Raw genomic sequence first — 23,010 nt, 5'->3', positions numbered from 1 at the left:
CTTTTTAATATTCTGTGTGACAAAGTGAGAAGTACACATAAAACACTTTTGCTGCATACAAAAGTACAGTGGTTGTCTCTAGGAAAAGCGCTTATGCAATGGTTTGAGCTGAAATAGCTGCATTTTTTCATAGAATACCATTTTACTTGAAAACAGCTGACATCTTTACTAACTTTATATCTGTGTGAGACTGGATTTTCTTCATTTACTTAAACCAAAACAGCATACAGTAACTGAATGCAGAAGCAGATATGAGAATTGAACTATCTTCTTTATTAAACCAGATATTAAAGAGATTTGCAAAAAAATGTAAAAAATGCCACTCTTCTAATTATTTTTGGAAAATAGCTATTCTTCATAAAAATATATTATTAATGTTAACATGTACTAATGGGTTATTATTTGAAATGTATTATAAATATTTTTTAAATTTCTGTTATAATTTTAGTACAATAAATATCAGTAGTATCACCCACAGATATAAAAGTTCTTTGGGATTCTGAAAAAAATTTTAAATTGTAAAGAGGTTACAAAGCCAAAATGTTTGAGAACCAGTAGTTTAGAGGAGGGAAGACAAATAATTCTGCTGCTTCTCTGGCAATATTACCGGTATTCAGTTACTTTTCAATCACTCATTCAACATGTACTTAGTGGATATGACTTATTTGCTAGGCATTGTGCTAGACACTGGGGATTCTGAGATGAAACACTTTTTCTTTCCTTGAGAGCGCACAATGGGGGAAATAGACATGACAGCAAATTATACTAATACTTGATGAGTGCTGTATGGCATGGATAAAGTATTCTGAGAATGCTGGAGGAGAGCAATTAACCAATCCGATAAAGGCTGAGAAGGTTTTCCTGGGGAGTTAAAGTTTGAGCTAAAACTTGAAGGAATAGCAAATGGGGGGTGTGTGGATGATGACAGCATTCCAGGATGATTAACTAGCAGGCCTATAGTCTCCCAGGAAGGGTGAGAAGTCAGCTCGATGACAAACATTAAAGGGAGAACTGCCTGGACTTATGCGTGTGTGTGTGTGTGTGTGAGGAAGATCAGCCCTGAGCTAACATCTGCCAATCCTCCTCTTTTTGCTAAGGAAGACTGGCCCTGAGCTAACATCGGTGTCCATCTTTCTCCACTTTATATGGGACGCCACTGCAGCATGGCTTGACAAGCATTTTAGAAAGGTAACTCTAGTGGCAATATTGGAGGATAGATTGGAGAAACTGGAGATTATGAAGTCCCATTAGGGGCCAGCCCGGTGGCATAGCGGTTAAGTGCATGCATTCCGCTTCAGCTGCCCAGGGTTTGCAGGTTCGGATCCCGGCGCGCACCGAGGCACTGCTTGTCAGGCCATGCTGTGGGAGCCTAGGGCCAATCTTCCTCAGCAAAAAGAGGAGGATTGGCAACAGATGTTAGCTTAGGGCTAATCTTCCTCACAAAAAAATAAATAAGTAAAAAAATAAAGTCCCATTAAATTATATTGACTTTGAACTCAGATGGTAAACAAAGTGAGAAGAGATATAGGAGTCGAGAGATATTTTTGAGGTAGAGATTGCACAGAATTTAGTGTCCCACTGGACTTGCAACGTAAGAGAGGAGCTTGCAGATAATACCAAAGTTTCAGGCTTGGGAGCCTGAACATATGGTGGTCTTTAACTCTGATAAATGAGAAAGTAGGCTGTGAGGTAGAGAGTAAGGTCCACACTGGAGGTTCATATGTTTACCTCAGGAACGTTTGGATGTATATATGTCTAAAGGGCAATTGGATTCAGCAAGAAATCTAAACTGTAGATAAAGATTTAGAAGTTGTCAGAATAAGAGTGGTGGCTGAAGTCACCTTGGGAGAACAGGGAGAGTGATGAGAACATGTGAAAACCCAACATTTAAATGGTGATCAGGGAAGAAGCCAGCAGGACAGAGAAAGCATGATCAGAGGAGAACCAGGAGACAGTGGTGTCTGAGAAGCCAAGGAAGAAGTTTTGAGGACTAGGACATGGCCCAAAGCATCAAATGCTGCAGAATAGTCAAATACATTAAGAGTTGACAACAGGCTTTGGATGTGGCAGTTAACTGAGAAGTCACTTGTAACCTCAGGAAAGCCATTTTATTTCGGATTTAGTTTAGATTTTAACAAGTTGAGTGAACATGGCTTTAGAAATGGAAAACTATGTGCAGACCAGAGGTCATAAACCCGTGTCAAGAAGCCTGTTCAGTTTACATCTCCATCACTTCTTTTTCCTCCACCTGTCATTCATTTAGCTCAACTTCTAGGACTATACGAGAATCGAAGTTGTTTAAAAGTTAGAATAGATTATGTGAAGGGAGTGTAGGAAAAGCAGGAGATAGGGCAATAGGATGAAGAGAAAATAGGGTAAAGGGAAGATTTTTTTTGGAGGGGTAGGAGGGAGATAAACATTAAACAAATGAATGAATGAATGAATGAATGAATGGTGTTTTCTCAGTACCAGATGGAGGGAAATTGTGGGTGTTTGTTCCTCTCAGAGGGCTTCTATGCTTCATGAAGGAGGCAAACATTCTTGGGGGAAGAAATTAATGGTATCCACAGAAGAGGCAGATAGAGCAAGTTGTCCAGGTTGCTGGTGGTTACTGTTTTTCCCTTCATGCTTCCTAGGGCTGGAATTGAAACAGTGGTTTAGATTGTGTTTTGGTTTTAGGGCTTGGCTTTTCCTTGTTGTACACTGTCATCTTTTTTTTTTTTTTGCTTAAGGAAGATTAGCCCTGAGCTAACATCTGTTGCCAATCTTCCTCTATTTTGTACATGGGTCACCGCCACAGCATAGCTGAGTGGTATAGGTCCGCACCTGGGATTCAAACCCTTGAACCCAGGCCACCAAAGCAGAGCATGTGGAACTCAACCACTACTCCACAGGGCCGGCCCACCATTCTCATTTTTAATAGGTACACTTCCTATCCCCTCCCCTCCCATTCAGTATCCACTGGACTTGCCCTTTCTGAGTGGTTTTCCAAACTCCTCACTCTCCAACTACAGTCCTTCCTCTCCTGGGGTAGTTATCTAAACCCATAAGGTCTCTTAAATTCATTCATTGCTTCAGCGAACACTGGGCAATGTGCACCATCAAAACATCCTTTTGGAGACAATGCTTAACGTCAAAAGGGTAATTTGAGGCCTCTTTGGAAGGCCAGTACAAGGAAAATCCGGGAGCAGGTAGAACCCAATGACACGAGCAGTTCTGACTCATGGTTTCTTTTAATCCTTGGTAAAGGGTGGTATGGTAATCAAGGGGAGTCTCTGAAGTGACAAGCAGAAAGTGAGTCATTGGTGAAGCCACCTGGATGGAAACTGGGAGCTTGCCAGAAGGGAGTACATGAGGTATCAACTGCCCTATTGTGATGTCAGCTTGAGGCCTAATTATATGTAGTCCACACACAGTAAATCCTTGTACGGACAACTGATTGGGATGCAATTGCTTGTCCTTGAATATATGCAAAGAGTGACTACATAATTTGCTTTGACCTTGGGGAAGCAACTTCACCTCTCAGGTTCTTCACTGGTAAAATGATTATATTTCCATGTACCTCTCAGACTAGGGGTGGGATAAATAGCATAAAGGGCCTAGTGCAGAACCTGTTGCAGAGTATGGGGATCACAGTTGCCTTCCCTCTCTGCAGGCTATTCTTTTTCCATATGTGTGTACAGACAGACACAAACATGATGGACCTTCATCTCCGGCTACAGTTAAGGTTCTTACTTTTATTTTTCGCCCCCGCTCATCTATTGCTTATTTAAGGTGTCTAGTAATATTTTAGGTATCATTTTTTTTTCGTGAGATCAGCCCTGAGCTAACATCCATGCCAATCCTCCTCTTTTTGCTGAGGAAGACCCGCTCTGAGCTAACATCTATTGCTAGTCCTCCTCTTTTTTTTTTTTCCCTTTTTCTCCCCAAAGCCCCAGTGGATAGTTGTATGTCGTAGTTGCACATCCTGCTAGTTGCTGTATGTGGGACGCCGCCTCAGCATGGCTGGACAAGTGGTGTGTCTGTGCGCACCGGGATCTGAACCCCGGCCGCCAGTAGTGGAGCGCACGCACTTAACCGTGAAGCCATGAGGCCGGCCCCATAGGTTTCATTTTTAAGCTGGCTTAAATCTTTTGGAATAAGGTCGAACATAAAAAAATAAACACTTCACACCAGGATAGTATAGTTTGGTTTTTTTAAATTCTAAAATACTTTAATAATTAATATTGATAGGAAGACTGATATACAATGCAATTATTTATTTTACAAGGAGATTCTGTACATCAGGGAAGTATCTTGAAGTACAATACATGGGGCCTTTTATTTCTTTACATTATGATTGTGAATTGTTACTTACATGGAAAGAGAACAGAAAATCCTTTATATATATATATATATATATAAAAACACCTGAAAAGACTTGACCCCCAAAGTATCTTGTTTCAAAAGAACATGAATGAGATGAAAGATGAACTAGATTCCTTGGTGGTACATAGAAAGCAGACAAGTAGCTCAGGAAATCAAATCCTGTTTCAAGCTTGGCACATAAAGGGAAAGCAAGGCAGTGAGGGAAGGGTTTGAAAATGTCCTCTCAAGCCACTGAGAATGCTGATATAAGCCAAGTAATCTCCAAACCAACAAGATAAAAAGGTTAGAAGAAGTCAAGTTAGCAGTTAATGTGTGGCCACCTTATATACAGACCTCTAACAACATGGTAGAAGTGTCACATATTTTCCCTCAGTCATACCAAATGTTAATGAGCTTCAAGGAGATGTGGACCCAGTACATCTCCCCAGCCATAAAGCATTTACGGTCACTGAGAAATCCAAATACCTCCCTATTCCCCATACAGAGAGAAGACACTACCTTTTAAGGTCACTTCAGCTTTTTTGTTTTGATCTGATATTCTGATTCTTCAGTAAATCTTACATGGACATGAAAAGAGAGAAAGAGAAAAATCTACTGAAAGATTACACACAGAACAACAGGGAGTGCAGAATAAAGCAGAAAAAAAATCTATGAAACCACCACAATTTTCTGAACATCAAAGTAAAGGGAAAAAGCCACATTCATCAGTTAAACAGAAACTATTCTTTTTCTTCCACTTAGTGTGGATAGAAATTAGAGGGAAATAGTGAGGCTGTATAGTTTTCAATAAAAAAGAAAGCAACTGAATCTTCTGTTTTAGAAAATCATATTAATATATATTACAAATACAAAAAGGGGCGGGGCCGTGCCAATGCTCAGGCACTGGGGACAGCTTGGAAAAGGAGGGCTGAGTGAGGTGGAAGCTGCCAGAGCGGGTCAGCAGGAGGATCAGTGCTTGGAGTGAAGAGGGACAGGGCAAACAGCACTGAGGAGAAGAGGGGAGCAGCGGGTCATGATTTTGTCCCTCCCAACTGCTTCTCCAAAGGCCTTTTCCCATCTAGCACCCCACATCCCTAAGACCTTGCCGTGATTCTGGCTGGAAGTGTGGGTGCCGAAAGCACACACTCTGCTCCCACAACTCTGCTTTATGGGGGAGAATACAACTGTTGGTCAGAATGATTGAGTATCATTTGGTACAACAAAGTACAACCGCCTATAAAATTTAAGCCATGAGTTAGTTTTCTGCCAAGTTGGCATTAACATAAAGGCCTTTTTTGGTTTTGTTTTTATGTATATAAAACATATATGCTTTCTCATTTTCCCAACTTTTAATCTGGTTGCAGCTCAGATTGTTTAATAGACAGGAAAAACATAAGTTTCCACCATTTCTTCAAGGTTTTTTTTTTTTTTAAATAAAAATCAGGATGACTTGTGCCAAAAAGGAAGAACATGTCAGATCCTGAGCTTCTCTCAGGCTGGGCTGCCTGAAGAGGACTATATTGCTGTATTACAAGAGGTATAGTGCAACGCTTTCAACTGACATGCCGGTGTGGTATGAAGGCTTCCCTGGAGTGGGGGCCACTTTGCCAGAAGGTTTTCCCCACCACCAATTGGATTTGATGGCTGGAATTTAGCGCCTACACAAGTGGGTCTCACAACCAGAACAGGGCAGGTAAGGTGAATGGTGCAAACTGTGCCACAGCACAGGCAGTCATCTTGGGGTGAGGGTGTGGTGTAGCCAATAAAACTTGGAACCTGCAAGTGGCCCAGAACGTTGGCGGCTGGTGACGGAAGACCCCCTCAAGTATGCTGCAATATTAAAAAGTACAAAAGCACTGACAAAGTGTTTAGTTTTGCCCAAGGCAACACATGAGAATCTATTCCAGTGAAATGCTACATTCATAGAAGTGCTGTTCACCCCAGAACTAAATCCCAGAGGACTCAATTCTGGCTGTGCTGGGAAGTGCTGAAGTTCCCTCCAGGTCACTCTGGAGACTGAAGCAGCAAAGCAGCCCTGTTTTGGGGGGTTGTTTAGTTCCTCTCTCAAACTTCAGCGTCATGGACGATGGTAGCTAAAACAAATGATCAAGAAGAACCAAGTTACTAGATATCGTAGATGGCTTTGCTATTATTATATTAATAGTAATTAAATGTTATGCTCTAATTAAAAAAAAAATAGCCTCTCCTCCACTCTAGTTCTACCTGAGCACCTGATACTCCTGACTGTCTTCCTTCCTTCTTGAAACTCTCTTCTCTTGCTTCTGTAACACAATCTGTTCCCTAGTTTTCCTCCTTCTTTAATTGCTTTTTCCTCAATATGCTTTCCTTATTCATTTTCCTCTGTCCACCCTTTAAATACAAAACAATTTTCCTCTTAAGAACCACTATCTTTTCTTATAAATTTGTATCTTTAGACCTTGCTTTCTCCCTGGACTCTAGGCTGAATACCCAACTGTCTTCTAGGCACCTCCACCTCAGAGTGTCACAGGCTCGTCAAACTCAATATATTTAATTTATTTTCCAGTTTGTTTATTGTCTGCATGCCTCTTTTACAATAAAAGCTCATTGAGGACAGAGATTTAATCTTGTTCCCTGTTATATCCCAAATACCTAGCACTGTATCTATCATGTAGCATGTGCTCAATAAATATTTACTGAATAAATGTCCTAAACTGTTCACCTGAACTCCTTACTGACTTCACCGACCTCAAAAATCACAAGTTAGGAATCTAAGAGTCATTTTGACTACTTCCTTTAAGTTATCCCTGGAATCAACAGATTGCCAAATATTGTTGATTCCATGCTTGAAATGTCTTTCAAATCTCTTTTGCATTCTCACTATCACTTCCCTGGTTTGAGCTACGAGTACGTTCACTATGACTATTTTAGTGATTTCCTGACTGGTTTCCTTGCTGCTAGTCTCTTCATCCTTCCATATCACCTTCCACAGCTCCACCAGAGCTTGTTCTGAAATACAAAGAACTCCAATGGTTCCAATATCCTGGCATGATGTCAAAGCTCTTCAAAGTGTGACTGTAACCCATCTCGCAGGTCTCATCTTCACCACACCACCTCATATGTCCTCTGCTCCAACTACATTTTCTGTTACCCAGAACAACGTGCACTTTCGTACCTCCCATCGCCTTGCTAAAGCTGGTCTTTCTGCTCAAATGTTCTTTCCTTCCTTCCAGTCCAAATAAATTCTTTTACATACTTTAAGATCCAGCCTAAATGTCACCTTCTTTCTATGACCCCCTTTTTTTTTTTTCGGTGAGGAAGACTGGCTCTGAGCTAACATCTGTGCCATTCTTCCTCTATCTTGTATGTGGGATGCCGCCACAGCATGGCTTGATGAGTAGTGTGTAGGTCCGTGCCCAGGATCCGAACCCGCAAACCCCAGGCCACTGAAGTGGAGCGCACAAACTTAACGACTATGTTACCAGGCCGGCCCCTATGACTCTTTCCTTTATTGTTGCTCCCTATACTACTTTATTACTATTACTAATAACAATAAAAAAAAAGCTGACATTGACATAGCTAGGAAATGGAGTTGGGATATGAAAGCTGGCAGATTCAGGACTCAGAATGACTGAGGCATTCATCATATTGATTGTACTATAGTTTAGTAGCACACAGCTCTTTTTCCAGATTAGACCACAATCTCCTTGCTGGCAAGTATGGTTTATTATTTGAGTTCATATTACAATATCCTGAATAGTTATTGCTGTTCAAAGAATTTGCCTTTTCTACTTCTTTCTTTTTTAATTTTATTTATTTTTATTGTTTTCCCCCACAGCCCCAGTAGATAGTTGTATGTCATAGCTGCACATCCTTCTAGTTGCTGTAAGTGGGACGCGGCCTCAGCATGGCCAGAGAAGCGGTGCCTTGGTGCGTGCCCGGGATCCGAACCCAGGCCGCCAGCAGCAGAGCGCGGGCACTTAACCGCTAAGCCATGGGGCCGGCCCTCTACTTCTTTCTAATTCTGACTTTTCTACTTCTTTCAGAACAAGAAAATTCTGTAATTAAAATAACCATTTTCCTGTATTGTGGAAAAACGTTAAACGATATTTTATTTTCCAACTTTGCTTGGTCCTTCTTTTTATAGAAAACTGTGATTGTCATTATATCTTCTTTCATTTAGCCTCTTTTTATAAATGTTCTGAGAGTCACCTAGATACTTCCATTGATTCCATTTGTGGCTAGCTGATTCTTTAGGCATTGGGTGGGTCCTTAATCACAACAGGAATTCCAAATCAAAATACTTCTTGGCTTGTTTCATGAAGACAGCTAATTAAAATGAAGTTTATACACTAAATTGGTAAGATCAACTGTGCTAGCAATAACTGAAACCAGAGAGGGCAAGATCTTGTCTAACTCAGCAACAACTTCCTCATACATAACCAGGGACAGTGAGGTGCAGGGAGGAGAGCACTCAGGGGCCTCTTAGTCATTCATTCCTTTCTCCAAATCCTGATTCTGCAACTTAGCAGGAAGTCAAGCAAGTTTCTTAACCCTTCTGAGCCTGTTTCTTCACCAATAAAATGGGGATATTAACACACCTTGCAGGTTTATCGTGAGGATTAAATAAGATAATATACGTAAAACGCCACACTCAGTATAGGCATTTACAACTGCCTCTTAGTTCTCATCCCTTTCTCTTAATGTAGTCTTCTTGCAATCACCACTCACTGAGTGTCTTTCTTTTAACGATGTCATTAGAGTCTTTCCTATCTGAACAACTCTGGTATGTTTGTTTTTTGGTGCAACTCTACTTAGCTCACAGTATTTGAGTCTTTTGGGTCTTACCGTGTAAAATGTTTGCTCTCTTCATGAACTTCCATCTCTGAACTTTTAAATTCATTTAATTCTTTTCTTATGGCAGCCTGTGGAGTAGAAACCAAAATGTTTCAGCATCTTCTGTTTGCTATACTATAGCAGTGAGATCTGCCATCTAGTCTCTATTATGCTTAACCTTATGAGCCACTGCAACCCACGGCTGGCAAGCCAGAGGGAGGAAAGAAACCAGGTCAACGTACTGGGTGAAACTCTGAGCCCGATGAACATCCCCTTCCCTGACACCATTCATCTCATAACAAACCTAAAATCTCCAATTAAATCAAAACACTGGAAAAGCTTAAAAGAGATATTGCAGCTTTTATAGTTTCCACAGTATGTAAAAATGCTTTTCCTGTTCTAAAAGTGAAATATGGGGAATTACTAATATATTCCACCCAAACTCCCTCCAACCAAACATTACTGTTAAAAACGTGTTTTATTTCCTTCCATATTTTTGTACTCTGTGATGTAGTATGGATTTTCTTTTTTTCAGTTTTAGTGGTATAGTCATTAGCATAAAGTTTTGGTTTGTATGTCTCGGCATTTTGTATCTTGATTAGAAATTTAATACTATATCAAAAGTAGAAATTTTGTTTATGGTTACCCCTTCTAGTTAGTGTCTTGCATCCTTCAAATAAAGAAAAGAAAGAGAGACAGACAACAGACAGAAACCTTGTCAGCAGGGGTCAGTTTGGTCCAAGGTTTGTCAGCTCGTCGGTCATAATCTTGAGCATCTGTTACCTCCACATATTCGTTAAACCTCAGAATCTTCCTGGCAAGTAGTTCAGCCACAGTCGGCCTTTGACTGAGCTGAAAGAAATGGAGTCTCTTAGTTCACTATGCCAGGAATTAGGCATCAATCATGCATTCAAATTGCTTCTAAACCAGTGCTTCAACCTTTGCTGCACACTGGAATTATGTGGGAACCTTTAAACACTACTGATCCCTGGGTCCAACTCCTGTGATTCTGGGTATCAAGATTTCCACCCCTAGTTTTATTGAGATATAATTGACTGACAGTACTGTATAAGTTTAAGATGTAGAGCATAATGATTTGACTTACATATATTGTGAAATGACTACCACAATAAGTTAACATTCATCATCTCATATAGATACAAAAAAAAGGAAAAGGAGTTTTTTTTAAGTTCCTTAATGCACAGCTAAGCTTGAGAACCACTGCCATAAACCAGTATAACCAGCACGTCCAGAGTTTCTCAAATTTTAACATGCATACAAATCATTTGGGGATCTGGTTAAAATGTAGGTTCTTTTTGCTCTGCTTCTTTTTTTTTTTGGTGAGATTAGCCCTGAGGTAACATCCGTGTCCATCTTCCTCTACTTTACACGTGGGACGCCTGTCACAGCATGGCTTGACAAGTGGTGTGTAGGTCCATGCCCAGGATCCAAACCTGCGAACCCTGGGCTGCCGAAGCAGAGCACATGCACTGGGCAGGCCCCCAAAATGTAGATTATGATTAGGCAGGTCTGAGGTGGGACCTGAGATTCTGCGTCTCTTACAAGCTCCCAGGTGATGCCAATGCTGCTGGTCTGTGGACCACATTTTGGACAGCAAAAGGGTTAGGGCTATAAATTCACATATAATACATTAGAAAGTGAATGCATTTAATATGAAAGCAATATCTACTAGTGAGTAATATTAAGGGTGAATTTCCTTGGCATATGAATTAATGTCCAAGATAGCAGATTCTGTAATAAATTATGATTTAAGGTTGCACGATCGGCTAACTTGCTGAATCTGAAAGTATTATGTCCAGCCATGGCCTCTAGCTACCCTCTATCTACCAAAGATAATTCCTCTATTCCTGGGGAAGAGAAGTAGGAGAAATCAGGAAGAAAATGTCTAGATGCTTCACTCTGCTGGGCACTCTTTTAAGTTTTAAGAAATATCTAGAGAACTCAGACCAGAATCAGAGGCAATTACAGTACAAACCATTATGGTGGGAAGGAAAGGAAAAAGGATTAAACCTAGAGCTTAAAAGCGAACACAGGGGGCTGACCGCGTGGTATAGTGGTTAAGTGCGTGCACTCCGCTGCTGGCGGCCCGACATTTGGATCCCGGGCATGCACCGACGCACCGCTTGTCAGGCCATGCTGTGGCGTCATCCCACATAAAGTGGAGGAAGATGGGCACGGATGTTAGCTCAGGGCCAGCCTTCCTCAGCAAAAAGAGGAGGATTGGCATGGATGTTAGCTCAGGGCTGATCTTCCTCACAAAAAAAAAGCAAACACAGGTCTGGTACAGAAAAGAGTCTACCCTAATTGATCTGGGACCAAGTAGAAAATCCCAGTTGGTTTTCATATTTTTCACATATTATTGAGGGTCAGTTCAGTTCTATCCCTGATTAGAAAACAACCAGTTTGCTTTGCAAAATTGAATGCCACGCACTTCTCCTGTTACTGTCTCTATATTTCAACAGGTTTTGGAGTCTACAGCAAAATCCCAGGTCTACTAAATAAAAGGTCAAAATTTATCCAAACATTTTATAATTTTATTTATTTATTTTTTTCCCCCCAAAGCCCCAGTAGATAGTTGTATGTCATAGCTGCACATCCTTCTAGTTGCTGTATGTGGGACACAGCCTCAGCATGGCTGGAGAAGCGGTGCGTCAGTGCGCACCCGGGATTGGAACCTGGGCCGCCAGCAGTGGAGCATGAGCACTTAACCGCTAAGCCACGGGGCCGGCCCATATCCAGTCAAACATTTACTGAGCACCTTCTTGTGCCAGGCTTTCTTTAAATAGTAAAAAACAATGCTTTTGATAATGCTGTGTTGTTTTCTATATTTGTATCATGTATTATATTTTCATAGCAATCTATGGCAATTCAAGTCAAATTCATTTCTTTCCAAACAAGTTATTCAAATATAAGACATGTAAGACATGTAGTCAGTAGATGTACTAAAACCGAACACTTGGGCAGCATACCTTCCTAGTGAGCCGACGTTTAATCTCTCGTTTTTCTGCTTGACGATCAGCTTCGTTTTTAGCTATAGTTGACAGTCAGAAACAAAGAATATTATGTCAAAATGGCAATTTGCATATCAAACTTTTCAGTAATTACACCCCCATATCTCTTAAAGGCTCCAAGTCAGAATAAAACACTAACTTTGGAGATGGCTAATCAAGACAATTTTCTCGTCAACAGGTGTAGTCAAATACTTAAGAGCAAGAGTCAGTAAACAAACTATGGAACCAAATCTGGCCAGTTGCCTGTATTTGTACTGCTCACGAGCTCTTTACACTTTTATTTTTTTTTTTATTTTTAATTTTTTTTAAAGATTTTATTTATTTATTTCCCCCCCAAAGCCTGACTAGATAGTTGTATGTCGTAGTTGCACATCCTTCTAGCTGCTGTATGTGGGACGTGGCCTTAGCATGGCCGGAGAAGCGGTGCATCAGTGCGCGCCCGGGATCCGAGCCCCGGCCGCCAGCAGTGGAGCGCGCTCACTTAACCGTTAAGCCACGGGGCTGGCCCTACACTTTTAAACAGTTACATTTTGAATGCTCAAAAGTAACTACTAAGAAGGGAGAAGGGAGATCCCATTAGGTTTCGTGTGATATGTGTAAAAAGGCTCCCACAATTTAAAATTTACTATGTGATTAAGTTGTATATATTCAAATAGTGAAGAGAGAACAGGGGATGGATTGGTCAAATTGAGCATGCCCACAAGTAACCCTATGAAGCCTAATCCTCTACAGCGTGGAGGTTTTTAAGCCAAATTTCACCCTATAATCTGGAAAAACTCAAATCAAATCTGTACTAGATTAAAATGCTATTTCAGGAAGTTTATTATATACACAGAAAGCAAATTAAATACATGGTCCTATTTCGTGACTTTAGAGGTATGCAAGTCTTTTTTTTTTGCTGAGGAAGATTCACCCTGAGCTAACATCTGTTGCCAATCTTCCTCTATTTCGAATGTGAGCTGCCATCACAGCATGGCCACTGATAGAGGAGTGGTGTAGGTCTACGCCCAAGAAGCCAATCTGGGTCGCTGAAGTGGAGCGTGCTGAACCTAATCACTAGGCCACTGCGGCTAGCCCAAAAGTCTTAAGAAGACGAAGAGGGCAGGAAGTCTGCTACACTTGGGACTTGCTTGGGGCCTCAGCCCTCAGATTCCACTAAAACAGGAAGATCCCCTTCAAATGCGCTGCTACTGTCTTACTTCCCTGAAGACAGAGAAAAGTTGGGCAGCATCTACCACACACTGTCAAATCTTTCCAAATGCCCAAGGTAGTCTCAGGATACTGTGAGAACATTAGAACAAAATTTCTGGAGAATCCAGTACACTAAACAATATCATGGTATCTTGTAAAGGAAGTTTAGGGGAACTCTGTTCTCTCAGCAGAAAAAATATGACTAGTCCTTCCTTGGCTGGAATACTCTCTCCTTGGCCCTTACAGAAAATGCTTCTCTTCTCTGTTATGTATGTTCAAGTCAGAAATATACAAAGAAAATATATACAACTTTATAGCTGGACTCACGTTGTAGTATATTTCGTTGTTCTAGTTCCTCTGGTGTTGGTCTCTGACTCAGTCGTCTGAAAAGGAGATAAGTAAGAGTACTGTCTATATTAAACCTTCCAATCTTGTTTATAAAGATTTGTTTCCATCTTATTTTACATTAGCCCCTACACTAACAAGAAATCAATAAATTTTCAAATTGTTTTCATAGTTCATTTGTTTATCTGATTGTTTATGAAACAATTTTCACGTTGGAAGTATCAATACAGATATTACAACATAAAAAAGAATTGTACATGCAAACAGAGGGACTGTATTCTAGTCCTAGCTCTGATGTCAACAAGCCCTATCGCCACAAAAAAGCTCAGTTAGACTGTGAGTATACTCATCTGTAAAATGAAGGTTTGGACTAGTGGCTCCCAAACAGATTTGCTCACATCTTGAGCATCAAACACAGATCCTCAAGGCATATTAATAGAAATTCTGATTCAGGAAACCAGGATGAGGACTAACACTTTATATTTATATGTATTTTTACAATGTTTCCCATATGACTCTGATGTCCCTCTTTTGGTTTTTAAACCAGTGGTTTAGGAACCACTGGAATTTGAGGTTGTCTCTTTTGGAGTGATAGTCTATAACTCTATGATTTTAATTTCTGTCCTCTCTGTGAAATATTTGATGAAGTTTCTTATATCATCCACAGTTCTGAGATGTTACTCACCAATGACAACTTGTCATTTCTGGAATCAAAAAGTTATTCATCTCTTACCTTTAATTTATACTTCTCAGACAGTATTTGAACTACATGCTAATAACTCTTTAGATGCCTGCAAAGAGAAACTCCAGCCTCATTTTATAAACAATTTACAACTTCTTTATGTATTTCAAAGTTTTTTTTGGTCCTTCTAAACAAGACTTTCCTTTTTAAATGTTCATTAAAAAAACAAAACCAGCTTTAGTAAGGGATAAGCGACACACAATAACCTGCACGATTTGATATTCTAACATACATATACACCCATGAAACCATGACATTCATAATAAGGAACATATCCATCCTTGCATTGGTCTAGGGCTGCTGTAACAAATTACCAGAAATGGAGTGGCTTAAAACAACAAATTTATTCTCTCACAGTTCTGGAGGCCAGAAGTCCAAAATCAAGGTGTTGGTAAGACTGGTTCTTTCTGAAGGCACTGAGGCAGAATTTGTTCCATGCCTCTCTCCTAGCTTTTGGTGGTGGCCAGCAATCCTTGGTGTTCTTTTGTGTGAAAATGCATCACTCCAATTTCTGCCTCTGTTGTCACACACTGTTCTCTATTTGTGTGTGTGTCCAAATTTCCTGCTTCTTATGAGGACACCAGTCATTGGATTAGAGCCTACCCTAACCTAGTATGACCTCATCGTAACTTGATTACATCTGCATACACCCTCCTTCCAAATAAGGTCTTATTCATAGGTACAAGAGGTTAGGGCTTTTCAGGGGGGATACAACTCTACCCAGTACATCCTCCGCCACAAAATCTCCTCATTTCCTTTTGTAATTTCAACCTCCCTGCCCCCAGGCAAACACTGGTCTGCTTTATGTAACTATAAATTAGTTTTCATTTTCTAAAATTTTATGTAAAATCATACAGTATGTACTCTTTCTGTCTAGCTTCTTCCACTCAGCATAATTATTGAGATCCACCCAAGTTGTGGCTTTATAAATAGTTCATTCTTTTTTATTGCTATGCGGTATTCCATTGCATGACTATACCACGATTTGTTCATCTATTTGCCTTCTGATGGACATTTGGGTTGTTTCTGTTTTCTTTTGGCTATTACAAATAATAGCTAACAGAACGGCTGGATCATACGTTTGATTTTTTAAAGAAACTTATAAATTGTTTTCCAAAGTAGTTCTACTATTTTACGTCACCACCACCAGTGTATGAGAATCCAACTGATCCTCATCCTCAGCAACTTTTGGTATTATCAGTCTTTTTTTTTTTTTTTTTTTGTGAGGAGATCAGCCCTGAGCTAACATCCGCCAATCCTCCTCTTTTTTTGCTGAGGAAGACAGCCCTGGGCTAACACCTGTGCCCATCTTCCTCCACTTTATATGGGACGCCGCCACAGCATGGCTTACCAAGCAGTGCGTCGGTGCGCGCCCGGGATCCGAACCAGTGAACCCCGGGCCGCCGCAGCGGAGCGCGCGCACTTAACCGCTTGCGCCACCGGGCCGGCCCCTTATCAGTCTTTTAAGTTGTGCAATTTTAGCCATCCTACTGGGCTTACAGTGGTATCTCATTGTGATTTTAATTTGCATTTCCATAATGACTAATGATGTTGAGTATCTTTCCATATGTTTATTTGCTATTTGTATATCTTTTTTGGTGATGTGTCTATTGAAATCTTTTGCCCTTTCCCCTTTAAAATTGGGGTTTTTGTTTTCTTACTGAGTTTGGAGAGTTCTTCATATATTCTAGATATAAAACCTTTATCAGATACATGATTTGCAAATATTTCCTCCCAGTTTGTAGCTTGTTTTTATATTTTCCTCACAGTGTCTTTCAAAGAACAAAAATTTTAAATTTTGATGAAGTGCAATTTATCAATGTTTTTCTCTTAAGAATCATGCTTTTGAAATCACATCTGAGAAATCTTTGTCAACCCATATTCTTCTAGAAGTTTCATTTAAGTCTATGATCCATTTTGAGTTAATTTTTGCATATGATACAAGGCATCGATTAAAGTTATTTTTGTGCCACCACCATTTGTTGAAAAGACCATCCTTTCTCCATGAAATTGTCTTTGTACCTTTGTCAAAAAATGTGTTGTATATATGGGAGGATCTATTTCTGGGCTCTCTCTTCTGTTCCATTGATTTATTTATCTTTATGTCAATACCATACTGTTTAAGTTACTTTAGCTTAATAATATGTCTTAAGATTGTGTTAGTCCTCTAACCTTGTTCTTTTTCATAATTGCTTTGATTATTCTATGTACTTTGTATTTCCATAAGAATTTCAGAATCAGTTTTTCAATTAAAAAAAAAGCCTAGTGGGGGGGTATTTTGATTGGAATTGCACTGATTCTATTGATATCTTTTTATTATTTATTTATTTATTTATTTATTTCCCCCAAAGCCCCAGTAGATAGTTGTATGTCATAGTTGCACACCCTTCTAGTTGCTGTACGTGGGACGCGGCCTCAGCATGGCCGGAGAAGCGGTGCATCGGTGCGTGCCCGGGATCCGAACGCGGGCCACCAGCAGCGGAGCACGCACACTTAACCACTAAGCCATGGGGCCGGCCCTCTATTGATATCTTAATAATACTGAGACTCCTGACCCACGAATACGGTATTTCTCGCCATTTATTTAGGTTTTCTTTACTTTCTTCAATAGTATTTTATACTTTTCAGTGTACTGGTCTTATACAATCTTTTGTCAGATTTATCTATAAATGTTTAAAGATTTTTGATGGTATTATAAATGTTAATTTCTTGTATTTTTAGATTTCAATTTCAGATTGTTCATTGCTAGTGTCCAACAAGCTCTTCTAAGAAGACTATGACCTGTGAAACAACACTCAAAGATGAGCAAGTGGCTTTGCAGTAAAGGAAAAAGAAATCTATTATCAAAGATCCCCATTCTTAACTAATTCCTAATCTTGATGCTCTCTTTTTTTTTTCCCTTTTTCTCCCCAAAGCCCCAGTAGATAGTTGTATGTCATAGGTGCACATCCTTCTAGTTGCTGTATGTGGGACCCCGCCTCAGCACGGCTGGACAAGCAGTGCATCGGTGCACACCCGGGATCCGAACCCAGGCTGCCAGTAGCGGAGAACATGCACTTAACCGCTAAGCCACGAGGCCGGCCCCACTTGATGGTCTCTTGTTGACACTCAGAGGGCCACAGTTCTGCATTAAGATTGCCATCTTGGCCAACAGCAAAGCCAGGTGTCTGAGGCAGGAGAGGAAAATATATTTTAATTAATGGATATTCTTTTTTTTTTTTTTGTGAGGAGATCAGCCCTGAGCTAACATCCGCCAATCCTCCTCTTTTTTTGCTGAGGAAGACGGCCCTGGGCTAACATCTGTGCCTATCTTCCTCAACTTTATATGGGACGCCGCCACAGCATGGCTTACCAAGCAGTGCGTCGGTGCGCGCCCGGGATCCGAACCAGCGAACCCCGGGCCGCCGCAGCGGAGCGCGCGCACTTAACCGCTTGCGCCACCGGGCCGGCCCCATAATGGATATTCTTAGTTGATTATTTTGTAAGGAATATGCCAAGAGTTCCCCCTCCTTTTCCTCACTCCACCAAGAGAAACATCTGAGATGGGCAAACGTCTGTGTATATACCTGGTCACTATGTGTATTACATGTGCAGGAAGCTGGCCTGCATTCAGTTTCTCTATGCTTTTGATTCTAGCTGACTTGAAAATTATAACAACACTTTGAAAGGTGGTGGTTACATGGAACAAGTGAAATAGATATAATGAAAAATATGGGTGTGATCTTTAATTGGGTTGGCACCTCATTGCTGAGCAACTGGATAAGTGACAGAGGAGTCTTGCTGTCTTGGAAACCACCTGGATTCTCTAGCAACTTTTAAAAAACATATTTATGTCTATCTTCTGGTGTAAACTGTGAGATATATCTATCTCATGGCTTAAAGCTCTGAGGGCCATCTAGTTCCTTAACTTCCAAATTCTTAGAGGATACCTGAATGTGTACATGTATCTTTTAAAATTATGCTATTTCTAAAAACAAAAACAAAAAAAGGATAAATGAATGCTCCACCACAAAGTAAGTCTCCAACACACATACCAGCATAATCAAATCAAATCAATCTATTCTAAGCAAAGGCCTACCGGATCAGTGTGTTCCCAATCTGATGTCGTATTTCATTCCACTCCTCTTTGCTTTTTCGAGGCCAAGAATTCATGTTCAACTCTGGTTCACTGGGTCTGTGGTTCAACTTCATTGCCAGTGTGTCTTTCCTCTTCACTTTGTTGGCCAGAGCACCTTTATCCATGGGAAAGAAAAAAATGTAGAAGCTTAAGGCTCAACCTTACCTGGAGATAGGCAATAGTCTCAGCAAACAATATCATAACTCCCAGCTTTCTACTCGGCCTCCAATGACTCAGCTACCGTGGAGGTGGGGGTAAAGCTGAAGACATCTAAAAATCTTTTTAGCCAGATGGATTCAGATGGGCTAAAGACAACTTCTCCCTTCTACTAGTCCTCTATATTTTTCTCCTTACTAAGAGTTGCTTGAGGAGAGATAATCTAAACACGGGATAGCCCTCTGGATTACCATATAAAGGCATTTGCACTAGCACACCTCATAAGTTCCCTATTCTTAAAGCTGCTTCCCTGCCTTTAGGGAATTAGGATTCCCTTATGTGCAGATTTGTGTACATGAACATCTTTTATTTTCCTTGTCCCATAAACATAGTAAGTTTATTAGACTGAAGGAGAGCATCACTTTTGTCTTTTTTTTTTTTTTTGTGAGATCAGCCCTGTGCTAACATCTGCCAATCCTCCTCTTTTTTTGCTGAGGAAGACTGGTCCTGGGCTAACATCCATGCCCATCTTCCTCCACTTTATATGGGACGCTGCCACAGTATGGCTTGCCAAGCAGTGCGTCGGTGTGCGCCTGGGATCCGAACCGGCGAACCCTGGGCCACCACAGTGGAGCACGTGCACTTAACTGCTTGCGCCACCGGGCCGGCGCCTACTTTTGTCTTTTAACATAGCCCAAATACCAACTTTCCTCTACTCCACATTCTTTAATACCATCAAGGTAAGTAACTTTTTAAATCAAAAACAAACAGATAAAAACCTGACTGACTCAATCTATTTGGCTCCCTCTCACTGGTTTGTTTTAACAGCAGGAATAGCAGGGACAAGTTTTTCACAGTGGCTTCCAACATCAGTCAGTCAGATGACTCGATGGGAGAGGGTACCTGTTTCCATTCATCTTACACTTGCTAAGACCAGTAAGTAGCTTTATCTGTAAAATAATTTTCTCCTTTGCTTTTCCCTCCCTTACTATGATGGCTTTCATCTTCATCCTCTTCATCTCGGTACTGAATGGGACCTTCTGAATCAGAATCACTCTCCTTCTCCTCCTCCTCCTCTTGCAGACACTGCGGTAGTTTAGGAACCACTGAGGTAGATGCCGCATCTTCATCGAATTCAGATGGGTGGGTTTGCTCCTCTTCTTCTTCATCGTCTGGACTAACAAATTAACATAATTATATTTTCCTTCCAGAAACTTAAAGGATAAATGATTTGCAAGGCAAAGTATTGAATAACTGTGGAAAATTCTATGAATGAAGTAATTTATAATTCCTTCCCTTGACTTTTAGCAAGCTTGCTAAGAAACTTTTTAGCACCTTTAGTCTAAAAGTCTCTGGATCAAATCCCAGCTCTACAAATTTATTTACTAGCTTGTAAGTTAGTTAACTTTTCTGTAAATGGGAATGATACCTACCTCATCGCTTTTTGTGAGAATGAAATAGACAAATTCTAGAATGCACTAGTGTCTGGTACACAGAGCTCTGATGATCTACACGTGAAATGAAAGTTTGCTTTGGTCTGATTAAACGAGAAGACTACGCAGCATCTAACACTGTACCTGGCTCATGTAAGATACTCAATAAAAACAATCCATTTCCCTTTGGTTTAACAATGGAGTAGGACAAAATGATAATCTAATCCAAGGAAGCAAAGAGAAGTAAAGATAAAAACTAACTCCCCCCCTTTACACTCTGGAGGCATAAAACTATGCCTTAGTCTACTTCAAATTCCCAAACTGTCTCTTTCCAGGACATGAAATCAATAATACCAGCAAGCACAAAAATTATGGCAAAACAAATAAATAGGATGCTGCAACAGCTCTAGAACAATTCTATAACAATTAGTAAGGCAAATCTCCAACGTGCTAAAAAGTGTTAATCTTCAGTCACAATTTGTCTGAATTTTTAAAAGACGGCCAAAGTAGGTATAAGTACCAAGGCTGGTGTGGACAGATTCAGTGTGTGGGGCCAGATGAGGGAGAGAGTAAGATGACTAGTTCTAGTCTATGGGGCTGAAATACTGAGCTGTCTTTCAGAACTCCCTTCTGTTTTTTTTTGTGAGGAGATCAGCCCTGTGTTAACATCTGCCAATCCTCCTCTCTCTCTCTCTTTTTTTTTTTTGGCTGAGGAAGACTGGCCCTGGGCTAACATCCATGCCCATCTTCCCCCACTTTATATGGGATGCTGCCACAGCATGGCTTGCCAAGCAGTGCGTCAGTGCGCGCCCGGAATCCGAACTGGTGAACCCTGGGCTGCCGCAGCGGAGTGCGTGCACTTACCCACTTGTGCCACCGGGCCAGCCCCAGAACTCCCTTCTTTTTCTCTAGACTTCTCTCTGTCCCTCTCTACCAAGTTTATGTGCCAGGCACTAGTGCTTTCAGAATTGTCTAATTTCATTCTCTTAAGCCTATGAGGTAGGTATTATTCCTGTTTACGGATAAGACAACTAAAGAGCAGAAAGGTTAAGTAACATACACTGCTACAAGCTAATAAATAAGAGGTAGAGCTGGGATTTGAACTCAGAGCTCTCTTACTCCAAGGTCAATGATTTCAAGCACCATGTTACGCTGCTTCCCTTGTATCACACAAAAAATATAGGGGCTTTAATTTTCAAGTACACAAATTTATAATATTTGTATCATCATGGAAACTTATGCCATGGAAACAATGTTATAGGAATCAAGAGGGTAAATAAAGTCCAAATTCTAGAATGTGTCCTATGTGTTGAGTATTTTTCTTAAATTTATTCACATTTTCTTTTTTATAAGTAGTTTTTTTCCAAGAAGGACTACCTAGAGAAAAGAAGAGGAAACAAGAGGCAAGCTTTAAAGGCACTCACACTTTCAGCATTTCAATAGTGATGGGAAGTGACCTGGTCCGACCCAGGGTACTGCTGTCCTCAGAAAAGTTGTCACTGTTCTCGAAGAGCAACGAGTGGGCTCTATGAGAGCCCTCCAAGGGAGGAGTCACGGGAAGTGGGCTGGTCAAGGCCTGCTGGATTCGAATATGCAGTGGGACTGGGGGCAGCCTAGGTGGTACATGGGGCTCCCCAAAGCTGTGGTCCAACATCCTCTTAGGTACTTCCTTTTTCTGATCTTCCGGGTGGGGAACCTCCTGGGGTAGCTCCAAGGAAGGTGGAAACTCAATTTCTGGCACAACTTGAAAAGTCTTAGCAGAGAATGGAGGTGACTGTGGGGGTTCTGGAGGTATATGAGTAGGAAGTGGGGGGGATGGAGAGGGAGGTGGGATCATCAGCAGTGGTTCGGAGCCCACAGAGCACGTGCTCTTCTCTTTCTGATCACTTGGTGATTTTGTGGTGGCAGCGGCAGCGGAAGGCTCCAAGGTGGGTACCAAGGTTGATGGAATACCTCTCTTAGGTGGTAAGGGTGGGGATGGTTTTGATAACATCGTACCACTGTTTATTGCTTGGGATAGTTCAGCTGGAAAAGAGAGAGCAACATCTCAATTTAAGATGGTTTTACAATGCTTTGAGGGGCCAGCCCAGGGCCTAGAATTAGAGCTGAGCTCAATCTTAATCTTTCAGGCAAATTATACCATTTCATGGCTTTGCCATTTCCTAGATATCTTGTCCCGAAACAAAATTTATATTTAAATATCTAGAAGGCCTAATAAATGTATAGAGGTGTAGAAAGACTATTACCTTAATATTCTGATGAGAAATTTCTTCTTTGCTGTGATAATAGATATGATAACTTTTTATGACTTGATTTTGGTGTATATAAAGTTAATATGAATAAAGAGAGAAAAAATGTGAATAATAAGTTCTTTTGTCTAACAGTACTCCATTAAAATTTAAACATGCAGATGGCAATAAAAAAACAAACACTATCAGGCATTGTTACCATATCTTGATAAAGAATGATATCTGGATATCTCAATTCTATTATGAAACTATCAATAATGACATCTTGGCTTGTTATAGCAAATGCAAAGGCCTTTGAAGAACTCTCAAAGTGCTTTTCTATCCTTGACTTCATATTCTCCTTTTTTTTTTTTATAATTTTTTTTTTTTTTAATTTTTTCCCCCAAAGCCCCAGCAGATAGTTGTATGTCATAGCTGCACATCCTTCTAGTTGCTGTACGTGGGACGCGGCCTCAGCATGGCCAGGGAAGCGGTGCGTCAGTGGCGCCCGGGATCCGAACCCGGGCCGCCAGCAGTGGAGCGCGCGCACCTAATCACTAAGCCACCGGGCCGGCCCCATATTCTCCTTATATAAGAGACTATC

The 23,010-nt window shown here is 40.7% G+C and overlaps 1 protein-coding gene across 6 annotated transcripts in view; it reads right to left on the bottom strand.

Moving 5' to 3' along the window:
* Window positions 1–4,186: 4,186 nt before the first annotated feature.
* The window catches only part of PHACTR4 (phosphatase and actin regulator 4), a 105,483-nt gene continuing 86,659 nt past the window's right edge, over window positions 4,187–23,010 (bottom strand). For all 6 annotated transcript variants that reach the window (XM_058553415.1, XM_058553417.1, XM_058553418.1 and 3 more), the window contains 8 exons: window positions 21,603–22,203; window positions 19,735–19,922; window positions 18,551–18,704; window positions 13,713–13,768; window positions 12,153–12,214; window positions 9,877–10,014; window positions 9,175–9,251; window positions 4,187–6,440 (listed from right to left, as the gene is read on the bottom strand). In XM_058553415.1, coding sequence (XP_058409398.1) covers window positions 6,425–6,440; window positions 9,175–9,251; window positions 9,877–10,014; window positions 12,153–12,214; window positions 13,713–13,768; window positions 18,551–18,704; window positions 19,735–19,922; window positions 21,603–22,203 — 1,292 coding nt within the window. In that variant the 3' untranslated portion in view covers window positions 4,187–6,424. The remainder of the gene's footprint in view (window positions 6,441–9,174; window positions 9,252–9,876; window positions 10,015–12,152; window positions 12,215–13,712; window positions 13,769–18,550; window positions 18,705–19,734; window positions 19,923–21,602; window positions 22,204–23,010) is intronic.

This window comes from Diceros bicornis, chromosome 13 (assembly GCF_020826845.1).
Source record: "Diceros bicornis minor isolate mBicDic1 chromosome 13, mDicBic1.mat.cur, whole genome shotgun sequence".
Lineage (NCBI taxonomy): Eukaryota > Metazoa > Chordata > Mammalia > Perissodactyla > Rhinocerotidae > Diceros > Diceros bicornis.
The sequence above is the reverse complement of the archived record's forward strand: the minus strand, read 5'-3'. Positions and strand labels throughout refer to the sequence as shown.